Source organism: Felis catus, chromosome B4 (genome assembly GCF_018350175.1).
Source record: "Felis catus isolate Fca126 chromosome B4, F.catus_Fca126_mat1.0, whole genome shotgun sequence".
NCBI classification, from domain to species: Eukaryota; Metazoa; Chordata; class Mammalia; order Carnivora; family Felidae; genus Felis; species Felis catus.
The window spans coordinates 7,228,541-7,247,061 of record NC_058374.1 but is presented as its reverse complement, the minus strand read 5'-3'; the positions used below and the strand labels follow the sequence as shown (position 1 = coordinate 7,247,061).

The following is an 18,521-nucleotide window of genomic DNA, read 5'->3' as shown; positions in this document are numbered from 1 at the left end:
AGAGTCTCACTCTTTTGGTCTGCTCCCAGCCTCTTCCCTTGTATTCTTCATTATCTTTAGAGCACATGCCGTGACCGCCCAGGGCCCTGCTCATAAAGCTCATTGTGCTCGGGAGCTGTTTTGTGGCCGTCAGCAGTACGGGCCACAATGCACATGAGGAAAATCTCAGCAGTGCTCTGGTTTGGGATGTTGGTCAGTCACTGTGGGGCAGCCTATGTTAACCTCATTGATTAAAAGGCTTTTCCCTTCTCTAATAAAAAAGACGACTTTATTTCCTAGAGTTGTTGCTCTGGAATTTTTCCCAGCGAACTTTTCTTTTTTTTTTTAAATTTTGATAGTTAGTGGAAAATTCGTTGGGTCACATGGACTGTCTGAGCCTCAATGGGTGGAAATCAGCCTCGGGAGTTAGGTTTCGTGGTGAGTGACCAAAGTGGGAATCAACCCACTCTTGGGGCATATCAAATAAGCCCATTTAGAGGAATCTCATGAATTTTCATCACGAACTAACAAACATCGGAGGTCGTTAAGAAACCAAAATAATAATACACTATCTTTCTCATGGCTTCTATCAAAGAGCCTAGTCAAATGAATTATGAAGGGAGAAATTATACTTTTGAATCCTCAGTGCTTTCGTTCAACCATGAATGGTATTAATTCAGAGCATTGTAAGGAGCATTTGAGTGAGAGAGATTTGAAGCGAGGAAAAGTAGGTACATGCTGGTAGGATAAAGAGGGTCAATTCTAATGTAGAATTTGAATGTTGGAGATAATCTAACGCCGCCCAATTACATACACCAAAAGGCACGTGACCATTGTCTCTGTGCAGGAACAGAGTCACCTGCCAGGCTTCTGAAAATACAGCTTTCTGGGTCCCACCTCCAGAGTTTCTGATTGAGAGTCTCCAGATGGGCCCAAGAGTTTGTGTCTCTGGCAAGTTCACCGGTGATGCTGCTGCCCCAGGCCGTGTCATGAGCACGGCGCTGCCCGGTCCCTGCGGGTGGTTGATGCATGCAGGGTTTGCTGGAACCTTTCCAGTGAGATGGGCTGTGAAAGCTGCCTCCTCTGCCCGCGGGGCATCTTTCCTAGAGCTTCTTCATACTGCACAGAGCCTGCTTCCCAGCAACCCTACCCGAGTCCTAATTCTGCCAGCTGGAATTACTCTGAATACACCTAATCCCCATATAAATGCCTACGCTAACAGACTTATCCTAAGGAGAAGAACAGATAGGGTCCGTTTGGCCAATGATGCCGTTCCGCTCCATGCTAGGGAATGCTTGTTCAATCTATTCTGCTACCCAACTCCCAGCGGGTTTGGGTTTTTTTAAATTGGGGTTACACGTAGAGCAAAGCGTATAAATCTCGGGGGTGAATCTTCACACGTGTGTACACCTGTACTACAACTACTTCCGGGCCAAGACATAGAGTATTTTCACTGCCGCAAAGGATTTCCCGCACTCTTTCCCCGTAGGTGCTTGTCCCCCAGGGGTATCGACCATTCTTAACCACTGTCCCACGTCAGTTGCTGTGGACGCACTGTGCTGGTCTTGAGCTTTACGTAGATGGAAGCGTGGAGAGCATCCTCTTTCTGTGTCTTCTGTTTCCACTCAGAATGACTGTGAGATGTTGTAAATCACAGCGGCTCTCTCCTTTTTGTTGCACGCAGTATCCCAAGTTCAATGTTGTATTGTCTTGCATTTAGTTCCCTTATTCTGTTTTGTGTATTTTTAAGGCTTACAATAACATTAGTGAGCATGACTGCTTACCATGAGTCAGAAGGGTCTAAGTACAATAGCCCCCCTCCCTTCTCCATGATTTCGTTTCCCTCAGTCGCGGTTATCCACGGTCACCCACGGTCCTGAAAGCGGATGCTTCTCCTTCCGACATGTGGTCAGAAGGTCAGTACTGGCCTCGTGCTAGGTCACGTGCCTGTGTCGTTCACCTCGCTTCATCTCATCATGGAGGCGCTTAATCATCCCACATCATCCCAAGAAGAAGAGTGCAGCCCCAGAAGATACTTAGAGAGAGAGAGACCCACGTTCACGTAGCTTTTATTACAGGCTATTGCTGTAATTGTTCTATTTTATTATTTGCTATTGTTGTTAGTCACTTACTGTGCCTGATTTATAAATTAAACTTGATCGTAGGTATGTATGTACAGGAAAAAAGCATAGTGTATACAGGGTTCAGTACTATCCAGGGTTTCAGGCATCCCCTGGGATCTTGGAATGTGGATAAGGGTGGGGCTAAGGGAGGACTGCTCTCTATTACATCACTTAATCTTTTCAATAGTGTGTGTTTGGTAGACCATGAATCCATTTTGCGGATGAGATCACCAAGGCTCAGTGACTTGCCCAAAGTCTCATGGGTCGTAAGAGGTAGAGCCAGTATCAGAAGCAGGTCCTTCTGACTCATTCAGGATTCCAAGTGCTCAGCTGTGTTACCAGGCCTGTCACTCTTGGTGCTTTACCAGTGATCACCAATGTGAGATCCACTCTGAAGAGCGTGCATTTTCCTTCCGTGTCAAGGACCTTTCCATTTGCAGCCTTTGTTTCCTTCCTCGTCTTTAGTGGTGCTCAGGTGTCTTGGACCGTGTTGGTGAACTGGAAATGTGCGGTTGGCGTTTCCAGCTCCTTCTGCAGATGAGCAGGTCTGTTGGAAGCGTGTCTTTCCTACAACTGCCTCCTGTAAGAATGAAATCTCCTATTTGCTGCCTTTCCGGTCACACCCGAAACTCCTGCCCTTGATGGGTGCAAATAATACAAGAATCAGTTCTTCCCAGTGGTTCCTGTTCAAGTTACACCTAAACTGTTCCTGAAAAATAACGTTCTGTTCTGTTGCAGGAAATGTTTAAACTTCCTTTGACTTAAATGTCTAATAAACGCTTGGCAGAAGGAAGTTTATTTTTAAATACAAATTGCCATGGGCAAATTATGCCTTGTTTCCTTTTTTATTTTGTTAATTAGTGATGGGAGATGGCTGGTCAGCTCACTCTAGGGTATCAACTTGAATAGATTTAAAAAAAACCAATCAGATGCTTTGCAGCAGTTGTAAGCCTGGCTTTGATTCAGTATCCGGATGAAGTCTCCACGTATACTGATGTTCCTATATTCTCCATTTTATTTTTATGTCCCCCTCGGTGCATGCAGAGCTCAAAAATTTGAATTTCCATTGCTAAGTACATAGACATGGTGGTGTTTGGGTTTAGAAAGGTGAGTAGTCTGCAAAATAATTCTCTGTTCTAAGAGAAAATGAAGGTCAGGGGTAAAACATGGGCTGTACTTAATCTGTCATCCCAGTTATTTTTCATAAATCATTTAAAATCCATGTATGTATCTTCCTGTAATTCTAATTTATATGTAAAGATTTATGCTGGGGAAAACATTGGCTCTTTAAAAAGAGCCAGAAACTTTCCGGACACACAGTATGTTAGGGCAGCTAAAAGATTGGGGTGAGAAAGGTGTTTTTTGTGGAAGATTCCCATATGGAAGGCATGGCAGGACTAGACCCCGCCCTTTTGCAACTCTGATGAAATAGTGGACCCAGACGAACCTTGTCAGTGACTGGTAAAAGTACGAAGTGAAAGATCGATGAGGAGCTTGATAATGGGGGGTCCGATTGACCATATGGGCGCCCGCCATCTTTCTTACTACGACTGAAGGTAGACAAGTAGATACTGTATACTTGTGATTTGAAAAAGCGGTAAGTACTCAGCATCACCTGTGAGGTGTTCTTGTCAGTGGTCCTGACCTGAGCCTCACCAAGCCTCTAACTTTCCTACCGGAACACAGGACAACACGGAGGATGGCGCTGGGGTTCTCAACCTTGACTGCACGTCAGACTCACATGGGGAATTTTATTTTATTTTATTTATTTATTTATTTTTTTTCAATGTTTTTATTTTATTTTTGGGACAGAGAGAGACAGAGCATGAACGGGGGAAAGGCAGAGAGAGAGGGAGACACAGAATCGGAAACAGGCTCCAGGCTCCAAGCCATCAGCCCAGAGCCTGACACGGGGCTCGAACTCACGGACCGTGAGATCGTGACCTGGCTGAAGTCGGACGCTTAACCGACTGCGCCACCCAGGTGCCCCACATGGGGAATTTTAAAGTCTTGATGCCTAGGCTGTGTCCCAGACCAATTAAATGAGCTCTTGGCCTGGATACTGGTATTTTTTCTAGCTCCCCCAGATGTTAGAATGCGAGCTAAGGCTGGAAACTAGGGGAATCGAGGAGCAAGTTAAAAGACAAGACAAGCAAATAATCGCGAAATGCAGAATGTGAGAAATTCCGTAAGACGGATGACTAGTGTTTCACCACACTGTTACGTAGCATTCGAAGAAAGGCAGGGGGAGGGGATATTTGTAGATTAAAAAAGATTTAAGAAGCATAAACCCAGTGTGATGTGTGGTCTGTTTTTGATCTGGATTCAAAGAACTCAGCCCTACCAAGACACGTTCTAGAGAATCAGGAAAATTTCAATACAGACGGAGTATTCCAGGATGATACGGCACTGAACATTGGTCTTGTTACTTGTGATGAGAGATGCATACCGAAGTAGCTACAGATGAAATATGATGTCTGGGATTTGTTTTAAAATATTCTAGCAAAAGATGGTGAGGGGATCCGTGAAAACGGGTAAAAAAAATTGGTACGAGGTGGATAACTGTGGGTACACGGAGGTTTATTTTACTGTTCTCCCTGCTTTCGTATGTTACACGGTTCACATAAAAGTTGAAAAAGAAGGCATAGAGGTGACGTATCCAACCTCTCTTGCACGGTGACATATTATCAGTATGAAGTCTGTGAAGTTCATATGGAAAGTAAACCTGCAATAAAATAAACTCTAACCCTCTGTGTCTATCGAAAATAGCCCAGCTTCTCTTCAGAAAAATACTGGTAGGTTCAGTTATTGATTATGTTTGTGTCTTATTTGCAGGTGATTCTGAGCTGCCTCCTTCCACTGTTATCAACCAAAATGACACTTTTGCCAAAATCATTTTTAAGCCTAGCGTGGTACAACAAGCCAAGATTGCCCAGAATGGCATTTTGGGAGATTTCATCGTTAGGTATGATGTCAACAGGGAGCAGAGCATTGGGGACATCCAGGTAATGGGTTCATTGTTACCATTTCCTGTCAGTTGCTTGATACTTGTCGTTAGACTCAGGGCGAGGGATTCCAGTGCTTACCTAAGGGAGGGAGAACTCTCTGGTTCTTAGAAATTTGTTTTACCCTAGAATAGGTCTCCGAGGGGACTAGGGTGTTCCCTTCCTAGAGGCTGAGGCTATCTATTTCCTGCTTCAGTAATCTGGAGAGCAAATGAAATCTGTAATGTAACTTTCCCTGCCGTGTTTTAGATGAAGTTAGAATTTTAGTTCGTCTTCAATTTTAATTGAGAGCCTGGTGCAATGGCTCATTTCCCTTTAGGTTTTATTGCTCCAGAGACAGGGCGGGAATATTAAAATGTATTTGCACGCATCCAGAATGCAGACAACTTGGACGTCTCAACTTGTAAAAACCAGATACTGAAGGAAGCAGGAATTCCAAGTGGCCAAGGGTCATAAGGGGGTGGGTAATAGAAATTGAGCTAGTCAGCATAGTCGGGAAGTTTCTAACGGCTGATATTAACCGTATGCAGATTAAATCGGCAGTTGGGTCTCCCGGAGGGGTCAGTAGATACTTTTGCTGGGGGTGTGGAAGCTGTTTCGTGCTCTGACTTTTAGAAGTTATGGAGACTGGCCGTTTTAGCTCGTCTGCCTGCCCGTTCTGGGTACTACCATCTCGACCTTCTCTTCCCTCCACCAGGTTCTAAATGGCTATTTTGTGCACTACTTTGCCCCCAAAGACCTGCCTCCTTTACCCAAGAACGTGGTATTTGTGCTGGACAGCAGTGCCTCCATGGTGGGAACCAAGCTCCGGCAGGTGAGTGGCCGCCAGCCGCCAGTTTTGTGCTTTCTCACCTGTGCCTGGAGCCATGACGTTCTCTGTGAATAAAGTGCAGTGGATGCCAAATGTCCGCCCTGCCATCCAGCTCTTCTTGCCTACAGAGAACATTCCTGAACTGCTTCAGTTAAGCCGTTGACATTATCGTTTCAGGATGGCAGTTTTAAGAGAGCAGAGACATATGCTATAGAAATATTTTGAAATAAAGGGAACTGGCAGAGTATATAATGTGAGCGGGACAGGAATTCACAGCACCATCGTCGACGGAGTCGTTCTGTCCGGTAGTGATGTCCTTTGAAGAGCAATAGAATAGAATCCTTGGCGGCCCCCTTGACCTATCCTCAGAACAAAGGACTTCTGTCTCAGTCATTCAGGAGTGATACTATTTTTTCTTAAGTTTATTTATTTATTTTGAGAGAGACAGAGACCATGCAAGTGGGGAAGGGCAGAGAGAGGGGGAGAATCCCAAGCAGGCTTCGCACTGTCAGCACAGAGCCCGATGTGGGGCTCAAACCCATGAAACGGCGAGATCGTGACCTGAGCTGAAATCAAGCGTTGGATGCTTAACTGACTGAGCCACCCAGGTGCCCCAGGAGCGATATTCTTATAGTGTTGAGGATGAATGTTAAAGTTCTAGGGATAGGAGGGACATTAAGGTACATGAAATATTAAATATTATAAATTTTATAAATTTATAAATTATACTAAAAATACAAGTATTAAATTGTTCTTTTTCACCCACTGGAAAAGGCTATTCCTCATGTTGCTCTGGTGTCATAAATATCAGAAACTTGCATTTATAATCTAGTTTCAACTCCCATAACAGAAAACAAAAAGCTACTGGCTGCCAGAGCCAATAATAACTCCACATTCATCAAACACTTAGTTCGCTTAGCTTTTCTTTCTTAATTCATGATCTGTTTTTAGCAATTAAAAATACGTGGTTTAATGCGTGAAATAGTACCTCAGACCTCAAAAGAGTCCTCTGCTTCACCTCTTTCCACCTCTAGATCCCACTCCACATGCAGTGGAACCTGATCTTAGCTGATCAGCTGTTGTAAATATTTTCTCTCAGTTACGACTTTGTAAGTTGTTTCTTTGGCCATCGGCGTTTAAAAAGTCATGTAGTAAAATCTGTTGATTTTTTTTTTCTTCATGGCATCTGATCTTTCTCCACTCCAAAATAGTAAAAAAGAGATTCCATGCAAAAATAAGGTTGAACTCTTTTTCTTTCAGAAGATTGCCAGATATAATTTCAACTAGTATAGGGGCAAGATAACTTCACCCTGTAAATCGGTTCTGGATAGTTCTTCAACGCCCCATTCTTGTCCAGAATTCAACCTGCTGCCTCCTCCACGTGATTGCTTTTCCTTCCTTTTGCATCTTTGACCTTCCATCTGGGATTAACTTTCCTTTTGCTTGAAGAACACTCCGTGGTATCTTCTTAAATGTGGGTCTGCCAGTAAAGAATTCTCTTAGTTTTTGTTTGTCTGAAAATTATTTCTTGCACTCTCAGTATTTAAGGATATTTTGAAAGGAATGGAATTGTAGGTTGGTAGTGATTTTCTTTCAGTCCCTGGAAGATCGATCCCATTGTCTCCTGGCTTTCATTGTTGCTGTTGAAAAGTCAGGAGTCTTACTAACTGTTGTTCCCCTAAAGGTGATCTTCTATTGCCGACTGCTTTTAAGATTTTCCTCTAAGTTTTCTGTAGTTTGAGTATAATGATTTCAGATGTAGACTTCTTATTTTTCCTGCCTGAGGTTCCTAGGACTTCATGAATTTGTGGATTCGTGGAACAATCCTCAGCCATTATTTCTGGAATTGCTTTGGGTCACTTTTCCTTTTCCTTCTAGGATTCCAGTGTTAGAATATCACTCCATATTCTGCTTCCCACGACCTCTTCTATTTATTCCAACTTTTGTCTTTCCATACTTCATTCCAAAGCTATTCAAGTTTACAAATTCTCTTTTCAGTTAGGTCCAGTGTGCTGTTAAACTCGTCTATCCTGTTATTTCAGTTATTGCGTTTTTTAGTTCTAGAATTTCCATTTGGTTCTTTTTCCAATCTGCCACTTTTTAGAATGTTCAGTTATTTTGCAAAGTTTGTAATAACATTTTTGAATTTTTCAAGTACCATAAACATACTTATTTTAAAGTCCGTATCTGATAATCCCAAACTTGAGGCCCAGAGGAGCTGTTCTTACTGTTTCTCTTCTCTTCTTGTGTAACTGGTCATTTTTGATTGCATGACGAACATCATATTAAACATTTGTTTGTAGAAATAGTTTAAAGCCTCAGATGATGATCTTTTCTGCTAGAGAAAATTTGGGGTGTTTCTGTAAGGTAGCTGGGGGATTAAATCTGGGATTGTTTTAGTCCGTTTTCAGGGCCTGGGGTTTTCCTGGGTGGCCCAGATGGCTCACAGTCCTCTCAAGACTGATTTATTTCTGTTTGGTACAAAATATGGAGGTTTTTCCTGAGCACCTATCCCTGGTGGGCTCTGGACTTTGACTTCTGACCCTCTAAGGAACTAACATGATGCTCAGCCTCTCAGATACTTCTTTGGCCTTGACAGACATCCCTTAGATAACAGTGATCCCAAATGCTGAGCCCACCTCTTGAAATTTTCATCTTTTCGCAGATCATTTTTTCTCACTATTTCGATACCGTTTTGGTTCAAATTTTTTTTCATTTTGTAGTTTGCTTTTTTTAGTTGTTTTCAGTGAGAGAGTTGGGTACAGATTCGCTGTAGGTTTTCTCTGCAGGCAGTATTTCCCAAAGTGATTAATCACACGTACGTGAAATGTTCTTCAGTAGTGGCTGATTCTTGAGAGGTGTTTGATAGGCCTCACAGCCTTTCCATATTTACTGAATATTCTTTATGTACTCCAGGTTCTTAAGTGCCATTGTTGTTTTTGTGACTTTGTTGGCTGGAATACAGGTGCTGACAGAAGGATGATCATGGCTTCTTTGGGAACCGCTGTTGGCCACAGAATATAGTGTTAATTACATCTTGCATTTGACCCAGTCTGGGAAGTCCCATTTGGATCTGGAAAAAATTAGCAGTTAAGTTACTGAGTAGGTGCCATGAACTAGGTTTCCCTGTGTATGTCGTCAACTTCCTATGCACCCATAAATCTTCATTTTTCTTAGTTATTTTTTTCTTTAACACAATGACCTTCATGAGGCCGGGGTTTGGGTTTCCTCTGGGGGAAAAATATACAACTTGATGAAGATGTTGGCAATTAAAATTCCTGGGTGGCTTAGTCAGTTTAGCATTCCACTCTTGATTCTGGCTCAGGTCATGATCTCACGGGTCATGAATTCGATCCCCACATCGGGCTCTGCGCTTGACAGTTTGGGATTCTCCCTCTCTCCCCCTCTCGGCCCCTGCCCCACTGTGCTCTGTCTCAAATAAACTTAAAAATCTTAAATAAAAAAAATTACTGCAACCCCTCCGAATCTGTGTTCCCACCAAATTTTTTGTATTTTGGTATTTTTACTTACCCTCATATTAGGGATACATCTGATACTATTAGCTATTCCATAAAAAGCTGACTTTAATGGCAGCACTGCTCAATAGAAACTTCTATGAGTATGGGAATGTTCTGTACCTGTGCTGTCTCCAGTGTGGTAGCCACTAGCCACACGTGGCTATTACCACTTGAAATGTGACTAATGCAACTTGAGCAGCTGAATTTTTTTATCTTATTGAATTCTAATACATTGAAATATAAGTAGGCACGTGTGACTAGTGGTCACCGTGTTGGAGGGTGCAGCTGAAGACATTTACTCACACACACCACCCATGGGAGATTTTTGAGTTATTTTCACTTTTAAGCCATTGTAAACAGCCCTGGGATGACTGACTGTCTTCTTGTAGAAATCCTTGACCACGTGCCAATCGTTTTCTTAAGTAATCTAGATTCTTAGAAGTGGAATTAATGGGGTAAGGAATACTAACTAATTTGTGGCTTGTACAGATATTAAAAACACATTTTCTAGAAAGGCCCTACCAGTTTATTAATATTTATGACTGTTGCCCAAGTAAGAATTCCAAACGGATTAAGCAGCGAAGACCAACCAATGAACCACACCCAAAAATAAGTAAGGAAATATGGGCGCATATTGAACGAGTTCTGAAATAGGGAAAGACCTTCTAAGCCTAAAAGCAATGGGAATAATTACAAAAGGAAAACGCCAATCACTTTAGCTATATAAAAATGTTAAACTTTTGTTTTCCGTGGAAATAGAATGAAAGCGAGCAGAAGGCTGGGAAAACGTATGCGGCAAAGAGAAGTTTGCCTTTAATATAGCAGAGCTATTCCAGATCGGTTAATATTCATCCTACATGAGACATGGGCAGAGAAGATGAAACGGTTTTCAGAAAAGAAATAAGATTCAGTAAGAGTATGAAAAAAGAGCCCAGTGTACTAGTAACTAAGAAAATGCAAATTACAAAATGCTGTTTTTATCTTCATGTTGTCAAAATAACGTAAATTACTTACAGTGACAGCATCCGTAGTATGCATTGGTAGAATTCAGCACAATTATAACATTTAAGTTATGTCCCAGTAAATCTTAAGGAACGCCAAAATGGTAAAATGCGTGGCCAGTATTGACGAAGGTCATCGGTTACCCCAAAGCCCCGGTAGCTTGAAGGACTCCTGTCTTTAGCTGCTTGAGTCACATCAGGGTTTAACCTCAAACCCAGTCCGTTCCTGGGCGCAGTGTCTTCTTCTACTTCTGATGGGAGAACGATCAAGAACCTCCTAACTAAATAACCCCCAGAAAGACAAATCCTGCCCCAAGTCGTTCAGAGAAAACTAATGGACTAAGTCAGGGTCTCCTAGACCTACCATTAGCGATAAAATAATTTGGGCACTTCTAAAATAGAGCACGGAGCATTTTCGACACGCAGAGCATTGTGCTAAAGGTATTACGTGAATTATTGGATAAGAGAATATTTAATCTTTGTAAGAATTTGGCTGTCATCCCCATTTTAATGATGGAGAAACCGAGGCTCTGCAATGGGAGATAACTCAGCTAGTACGTGGCGGGGCCGGGCTCCAAAGCCAGGTCTGACTCTAAGCCCGTGAACCCCACCACGATGGTGCGGTGTCCTGGTGTAGGTTAGCCGTGTGCTTGGGCATCGCTCTCGCACGCAACAGTGGAAGCTCACGTGGCTGCGAGGTGAGCACAGGTTGACATTTCAGGACCCGTGTCGCGGCAGGAGGGATGTCCGCACACTGTTGCAAGAGCAGTGTGGACGTCACACGGGGAGCCAGCTCCCCTCCTCCCTCATTCCTGGATATTAAAATTCCATCACTTCTGGGCACTGAAAATCTGGCATGTGCTCTGCTGGCTTCTGAGCTCCAGCGTGGCCTCTTTCCAGGAGAACCACCCTAGACCAGCCAAACACATGTCAGAAGCTTCTAGACAATTCCTAAAGCCCATTGCCGCCTCGGAGTGTTTCGAAAACTGCTGGCTATTTTAGCAGCTCTCAAAGGCCACAGCAGTGAGTGAAAAGCTTAGATGCCTGTTTGCAGAGTCTCGAACACAATATCATGTCCACCGGTGAAGAGGAAAATTATTCCAAGCACGGGGCTTTCGTGATGTGTCAACAGGCTTGGCAACGTCAGACATTTGTCACAGGTCCACTTGGATCCTGTGAAGAATCAGTCACTGTAAGGCTGGAGGTTCTTGGCTCCCCTCATCTTTGATGGGCCTAAAGTACTTCACGTTACTCATCACAATAAGGACACAGAGTCGGTATTTAATCATTGTCATTTGAACAGTTGATGTATAGAAATCGTGGGATCATCTGACCTTGAAACGTATTCTCGCTAATGGGCTTGTCAGTGCCTGGGAAGTGCACGTAGCCGTGCGCACCTGGCACTTTCTGGTTCTGGTCGTCATCCCAGTGGGGATGCGAGTCTGGAGGCCAGGACCTAACTGGCTGGGGAGCAGCTACGGAGCCTCCCCCAGGCTGCTGGCACCGGACTTGGCTCTGTTTTCTATCCCGTGTGCTTTGACTGGTGAATCTGTCGAGAGACAGGTCTGGTGTTAGGGTAGGCGAGAGTTCCGCCTCTCCGTTTCAACTTGTAAAACCTCTTCGTGGGAAGAAGAGCTCACAAGAGCCTCAGAAAATGTGATCAGCGTAGACCTCTTTCTCGTTATGAATTTCATGCTTCAAGCGCTGGAACTAGCAAACATACATGTCCTTGGGAACATTAAGGGGAATGTATTTCCATGAAATTCATTTTTCCTTGACCAAGATTTACATGTTCCTCTCTTTCCTTTCCGTAATCTATATAACTGGATCTACTTTTGCCTTCATAATTAGGAACTTGGCTAACGGACTCTATCTGGCAACCGAGCAGTTGGCTGATGCATCATTTACCAGATGTCTTTCTTGCTATAACTTTCTACAGACTCGTTCCCATAATCTGTGCCATTCTGTGCCAACCCTAGATTTCCATGTAGCTTTTGCAAGTTTGTCTTCCTTTCTCCATTTTTGAAAAAGTCTATTTATTTATTTTGAGAGAGAGAGAGAGAATGAATAAATGAGCAGGGGAAGGGCGGGGAGGGAGGGGGAGAGAGAGACAAAGAGAGAGAGAATTCCAAGCAGGCTCCATGCTGTCAGCACAGAGTTCGACGTGGAGCTCGAGCCCATGAACCATGAGCTCATGACCTGAGCGGAGATCAAGAGTCGGATGCTTAACCGACTGAGCCACCCAGGCGCCCCTCTTTGACCAGTTCATTTAGTAAACAATTTTGGAGGGTAAAGAACAAGCATAATGTTCCTCTCTGTAACTGCCAAATTAAAATGAGGGGAAACGTGAATGTTGCTTGCGCCTTATTCATTGGCTCCCTTCATGCTCCAGGAAAGCACTTTCGTCTTCACGTCTGGAATTTTGCTTCCAGGAGCTGTGTGGACATTTTATGTGCATATAGCCTATCTGCATGGATTCGGGAACCATCCCTCTTTTGATCATGAGAGTACATATTCCCACATAGTAGGTAATGATTTTTGCTGAAAAGCATACCAGCACGTGCACATTAAATGCAGCATACTCTTTTAAGTCACAGTAGGTACCACTGAGTGACTAGTACATACCAAGCACTCTTAAGTGGTTTACATACATTTTTTTTCATCGAATCTTTCAGCAATCCAATGAGAGAGACGTTGTTACTCCCTTTTTGCAAATGAGAAGGAGGTGAGGGGCAGGGAGGTGACTTCACTGTGCTGAAATACAGAAAGTTAGAAGGCGAGAAGTTCAGCGTCAAGCCCAGTGTCTCCCACTCGGAAGCTCTTCCCCATATCATTCTTCACTGTGCCGTTAGACATGGACCATAACACTGGACCGCCTTTCCAGCCTCCAGGCTCTACCTGTTCTCACCGCCAAGCGACATGATGCGGAGCGCTGCCCGTCGCGGGTGAGTGCACACGGATGCCAGCTGCCCTGGGAGGCTTCGGCCGGCAGCTGGCGCCACGAAACACGAACGGAGCTGCTCTGCCCTGCTGCACAGAATTAACTACTAGTGATTTATTATTCGACTCGAAGCACACCATGGGCACGTACAGGGATGCAGACTTCTTTCCGTTTCGGATTGGGGCTGGACAGGCCGAGTGCGGGCACGGAGACAGCGGGGGTGTAGAGAGGAGAAGGTTTGTGACTGGGAGGTCCAGTGATGTCGTGACCTTCCTTCCAGCCGTCCTCTTCAAGAACATGTCAATCTGTCACAGTTTGAAAGAGAAGATGCTGGAAAAAAAGATACTGAGAAATTAGCTTTTTTAAAAAAAAAAATGTTTATTTTTGAGAGCGAGCGAGCGGGGGACAGGCAAAGAGAGAGGGAGATACAGAATCCCAAGCAGGCTCTGAAGCCGTCAGTGATGTAGGGCTCGAACTCAACGATTCATGAGATCGTGACCTGGGCTGAAACCAAGAGTCAGACGCTCAACTGATGGAGCCACCAGGCACCCCGAAAGTAGCTTTTATGTGATGGGGATCAAAGGAAGGGCGGCCTGAGGTTCACTGAGCGGCTGGGAAGAGTGTGGGCAAGGCCAGCAGAACCCAGAAGGGCCTCAGGGAGTAGTGACCTGGTTGGAGCTCCCCGAACAAATGAAGGAGCTCTGGAGAGGAAAGATGCCAGCAGGCCAAATGACATCATGTCTAGGAAATTTGGAGGGTCTCAGAGATAGGCACTGTATGGCTGTCATCGGAATACAAATGGATGATGGAAGGTTTGGGTACTCTTCCAGACCTTGTTGTAAGCATCTGAAAACATGGCTCCAGCTAATAACAAAAACGTCCAGCTTCCCCCTTTCTGGTTTCCTGGAACCAAGGTCAACAGACTTTCTATGACGACGGATAGTAAATATCGTAAGCTTTGCAGGCTCGGCGGTCCCCGTCTTACTACTCAGCTGTGCTCGTGTGGCACAAAGGCGGCCATTGGCAATCTGCAGAGAAGCCGTGCTTATCAGAAAACAGGCACCGGTCTGGGTTTGGCCCCCAGGCCGTCCTTTGCTGACCCCTGGTCTACAGGGGTGACTGACTGGCATGGCTAGAGATCATTCCGGTTGGTAGGATTTACTCTCATCTGCTGAGCTGCTCTCGCCCAGACATGGCCACCAGCAGACGCGTGTTTCAGAAGCACGTTGCAAAACAGAGATCTGGGACTTCGGGCGGGGAACAGAAGGCAGCGGGGAAAACGTGTTTGTGACTCTGACTCAGAATATGAGGAAATAAATGATGGACAGAGGGCAAAGTATTTTTCCCCCTAGCACCAAGGAAAACTTGGGATTGTTTCTTTCTTTTTTTTTTTTTTTGCTCCTCAACAACGATAATATAATTTTAAATAAATCAGAGGCACCCATTTAAAACCCTTTTTGTGGAGGCACTTAAGATTTACCCAAATGAGGTCACATTTAAAAACTTTTGGGGGCGCCTGGGTGGCGCAGTCGGTTAAGCGTCCGACTTCAGCCAGGTCACGATCTCGCGGTCCGTGAGTTCGAGCCCCGCGTCAGGCTCTGGGCTGATGGCTCAGAGCCTGGAGCCTGTTTCCAATTCTGTGTCTCCCTCTCTCTCTGCCCCTCCCCCGTTCATGCTCTGTCTCTCTCTGTCCCAAAAATAAATAAACGTTGAAAAAAAAATTAAAAAACAAAAAAAAAAAAAACAAAAACTTTTGAAGCTCTCTGAATAAAGGCACCACGTGGCTGTCCTACGAAGGAAACATGAACAGTATAGAGCTGTGAGTTCTCCCGCATGATCTGTTCAGGTTGTGGGCCTCCTGGTCAGCATCTGACAGCCTGGTCCTCGTATCACCAAAAAGCCTGGCCTCTCCTTGCTGGCGTCCTACTTGTGTACTCAAGTCTCTCCAGTCGGATCAGCCGGCTGTCCGTAAAGGGCTAGACGAGGCCCGAAAGGCAACTTTTGCTACAAGGAACAAGATGAATCCTGTAGATGCAAGCTAAATGAGATAACAAATGCTTATCAGGGATTTCCCGCCCGGGCTGGGGAACTGCGCCAGGGTGAGGTCCCGGAGTGCCACCCCTGCCCGAGAGCGCGGGCTCCCCCCTCCCCCGCGGGACGCCTGACTCTGCCCCCGGGTCCCACCTTGGCTTCCACTGCAGACTCCAGATCCTCAGAGAATGAAGCAGACGTTGATTATGTGCTGTGGGAGAGGTGCGAGGCATAGGGGATACAAAGATAAGTACGACAGAACCTTTTCTCTCAGGAGGTCCGGAGGAGAAGAAAAGTCGCATGAGCGTTGTGTGCACAGTGCTCCCTGTGACAGAGGTATACGGTGGTCCAGTCATGGCACAGAGCGGGTGCCGGTCAAGTCTTTTTAGGAGTGAAGAAGGGGGTGATGGACTTCTCAGAGCAGGGGTAGTCGAGTGAGCCTTAAGGTCTTTTAGAAGTTAGCCAAGTCGGTGGGGTGGGAAGGTCCAGAGGAGCCCAGCAGAGGGTGATGAATGGCAAGAGAAAACGTGTGTGCCGGAGAAGCACATTCAAGCCCCTCTAATTAAGGACCTTGGACTTTTGCTGGGGAAAAGAAATGTGGAGCAATCCCACGTTAATCAAACCAACGCGTCAAGTGGTTAGTGGAAAGAATTTTAGGGAAGGGCAAGGGCTTGAAGTAGCCAACAAAAGATGAATGACAGAGGTGACCTAGCAAGTGTAGTCCTTGAAGATGGGACGCAGTTTTCTTGACAGGAAGGGAGGGAGTGAATTCTTGGTTGAGGAAAAACATGAAGAAAGTCATGAGACAAGAGTGAACGTGCCACTTGGCGGCAGGTGGGGATTTGAGCCCGAGACCGTTGCGTGAAGCTGGCTCCTTTGAAGGACGGTAGTGGGCAGGGGGCAGAAGGAAGCTCCTGCCTTCTCTGCTCTGGACCCTCTAACTCTCCAGAATCAGTCTCCGTCTGCAAATAAGAATAAGTGTTACCAAAACTCAGAAGAAAAGCGAAGATCCTCCCCAACCCCCGACAGCGAAGTTCACCTATTCCTTCCTGCGACCAGAATCTCACTTTGCAGTCTCACGGTGTCTTCAAGGGTATGGGAAGATGAAAGAGACGCAGGGACGTCATCACTGCCCCTGCCTGCCGGGGGGGGGGGGGGGGTGACTCCACTTCCTCCGAATGTCTTCTTGTACGTCCCATCTACATGTGCTGCTGTGTTGTGGTTACTTGCTAGCCGTTCCACTGTTCCATATTTAGCATGGCTTTTTGCAGCCTCTCCAACCTTTCGGTTCTTAAATGCTCGTCGAGGCACATCCCTGGAGGTTTATAGCAGGTGGCACAGGGTGGACCTATGCCCTGGCGACGGGCATGAGAACTGACACGTCAGGAGAGAGCTGACTGGGTCAAAGGGCACTCAGTGAGTCAGACACCACGAGATTCTGTAGAACGAAACAGGGCTCCAGAATCCAGATACGCAGTTGGGCAGTGCAAACTTAAGAAGTTAGACCAGGCCCTGGGGACGAAGAACTCAATCAGGGCAGTCGGTAGGTGTGTCAGAACATGGATGGAAGGACACCAGTTACAAAGGAGACGTGTAAACGGAGGTGGACATCTCATGGTCAGTATCTCTTACTTCCTGTTAGAGCAGGAGCCTACAGATAGAAGTGGTTCAGCTCCATCCTTGGCCAGAGTGAGGGATCAACAACGAGAACAAATCCCGACCGAGTATCCACCACGCAAAGAGGTGCGAACACATAATCTGTTTTGAGTCTTGAGTTAGTTGTTTACACATCTAGCGTGAAAAATGGATGTGATTAATGTCTAAAGAATCAAAGATGTTAATGTTATTGGCAGGGAGCCTTTTTAGAAGAATGTACAATGACATTATTAGGCAAATGTTTCCTATATTTGTCAAAAAGAGTCAAAACATTAGGTGATGAATCTTAACATTAGCCAGAGCCTTAACATGAGAGACCATTTGCTTCTCAAGTTAGATTAATGTTATTCAAACACGAAAGACTTGGGAAGTATAGTTATGCTTACATCACAAAGATGTTCTAATATCTAAACCTATTCAGATTTTTTTTTTTTTTGGTTAAGGCTGAATTTAGACAGAATTTGGTGTTTAGCAATCATTTTCTCTTAGATCCAGGCCTGAAGGAATAATGATATTTAGGCTAAGAAGGGGCCTTTGTCTACCTATGAAATAACCACAATCTTATAGTTTTACACAGCTTGGGTAAGCACAGAAGTAAGTAGGTAATCTAACCGAGTCTAGTGCAATACTGTATTGAAAGAGCATTTGAAGTGAGAAGTCAAACAGTAAAGGAGATTATATAGCATAACACAATACATTTTTAAATATAGGAACCTTATGCTTTTGCTTAATTCAAATATTCTCTTCGTTCTAGCGTGAGCATTACATTGTAGAGACCAAAGAAATAATGTTTTCTACATTTGCTTCTAGGTGAAATTTCAAGTTCATATTTAGCATTTACTGAACTTTAAAAAATTGTTTTATTTAAATCCAAGCTAGTTAGGGGCGCCTGGGTGGCTCAGTCGGTTAAGCATCGACTTCAGCTCAGGTCATGATCTCACGGTTCGTGAGTTCGAGCCCCGCCTCGGGCTCTGTGCTGTCAGCTCGGAGCCTGGAGCCTGCTTCGGATTCTGTGTCTCCCTTTCTCTCTGCCCTTCCCCCGCTTGCACTCTGTCTCTCTTTCTCTTTCAAAAATAAATAAAACATTAAAAAAAGTTTTTTTTTAAAATCCAAGCTAGTTAACATATAGTATAGTAATGGTTTCAGGAGAATTTAATGATTCATCACTTACATATAACATCCAGTGCTCATGCCAACAAGTGCCCTCCTTAATGCCCATCACTCGTTTAGCCATCCCCCAACCCAGCACCCCCTCCAGCAACCCTTCATTTGTTCTCTGTATTTAAGAGTCTCTTATGGTTTGTCTCCCTCTCTGTTTTTATCTTATTTTTCCTTCCCTTCCCCTATGTTCATCTGTGTTGTTTCTTAAATTCCACATATGAGTGAAATCATATGATACTTATCTCTGACTAACTAATTTCTCTTAGCATAATACCTCTAGTTCCGTCCACGTTGT

At 44.7% G+C, this 18,521-nt stretch overlaps 1 protein-coding gene and 1 long non-coding RNA gene across 2 annotated transcripts in view; one reads left to right on the top strand and one right to left on the bottom strand.

The window, feature by feature from the left end:
* ITIH5 (inter-alpha-trypsin inhibitor heavy chain 5) overlaps nucleotides 1–18,521 on the top strand; it is an 80,366-nt gene that overhangs the window by 41,288 nt on the left and 20,557 nt on the right. The window contains exons 6-7 of the mRNA XM_011283573.3: nucleotides 4,938–5,107; nucleotides 5,805–5,921. Of these exons, the coding sequence (XP_011281875.2) occupies nucleotides 4,938–5,107; nucleotides 5,805–5,921 (287 nt within the window). The remainder of the gene's footprint in view (nucleotides 1–4,937; nucleotides 5,108–5,804; nucleotides 5,922–18,521) is intronic.
* LOC123386432 lies at nucleotides 15,063–18,008 on the bottom strand. The gene is made up of 2 exons (XR_006600281.1): nucleotides 15,563–18,008; nucleotides 15,063–15,382 (listed from the first exon to the last, which is right to left on the bottom strand). It is a non-coding gene; the product is annotated as an uncharacterized LOC123386432 (long non-coding RNA).